The following is an 804-nucleotide window of genomic DNA, read 5'->3' on the forward strand; positions in this document are numbered from 1 at the left end:
TTTTATTTATTCATTAAAAATAATTTCAGTAGTTCCACAAAAATTTAAAATGTATGAAATTGATTTGCGAAGTAGTTCTCCAGTAAAATATGACTTTTATATAAAAAACTATTTTCCATCAAATGATAATATTCCAATTATAACTGAAGTCAAATCACCACAATCTAATATTCAAGGATTTATTTGTATTCATTCTAATCGGATAACTAATACCTACATTAAAAACTTGTATTGTTTTTCAAAGGATTTTACAGACACAAATCAGATATTTTGCCAATTTTATTTTTCCAAGGAGTTAAGACAAAAAAGTATTCTTAACATACAAATTGCCTCAATATTGTTAAATAATGCGCTAAAATCTCAGAATAGTATCGTAGTCAAAAAAAAATCTCAAAATATTAATGGGATAGGTTTGACAATAATAAATACTTTTACAGACTTTGTATTGTCAAATAAGCGTAATACAATTACATTATCTTGTCAACTTTTTGATGATTTAGTAAACAACCCTGCATCGAGAATTATGCATTCTTTAGAAAACAAAGATTACATTTTAGCATTTTTTGATAGAGACTATGGTAAGATTATTGGTTTTTTTAGAGAATTTATTTCGTTATTACAAAAAGATAATGAGATATTACAAAATGAGTTACCTGAGTTTTCTAAAAATTTTATGGAAAATAATTTAAATACTTTTTGGATCTATGAACTTATGGGCTCTGGTTTGGCTTTTGATGATTTCAAAAATTATAATTTATCGAATTGCTTTTTTACCGATATAACCAACTTACTTTCTTTAATTGA

General features: G+C 24.6%; 1 protein-coding gene across 1 annotated transcript; it reads left to right on the forward strand.

Annotated features, from left to right (window-relative positions):
* On the forward strand, positions 1-804 carry AAJ76_5050002 (hypothetical protein; the record flags this gene model as incomplete). Its single annotated transcript, XM_024475905.1, has 1 exon — positions 1-804. A coding segment is annotated over one exon (804 nt), but the record flags the coding sequence as incomplete, so codon positions are not given.

This window comes from Vairimorpha ceranae (assembly GCF_000988165.1).
Source record: "Vairimorpha ceranae strain PA08 1199 chromosome Unknown NODE_505, whole genome shotgun sequence".
NCBI classification, from domain to species: domain Eukaryota; kingdom Fungi; phylum Microsporidia; family Nosematidae; genus Vairimorpha; species Vairimorpha ceranae.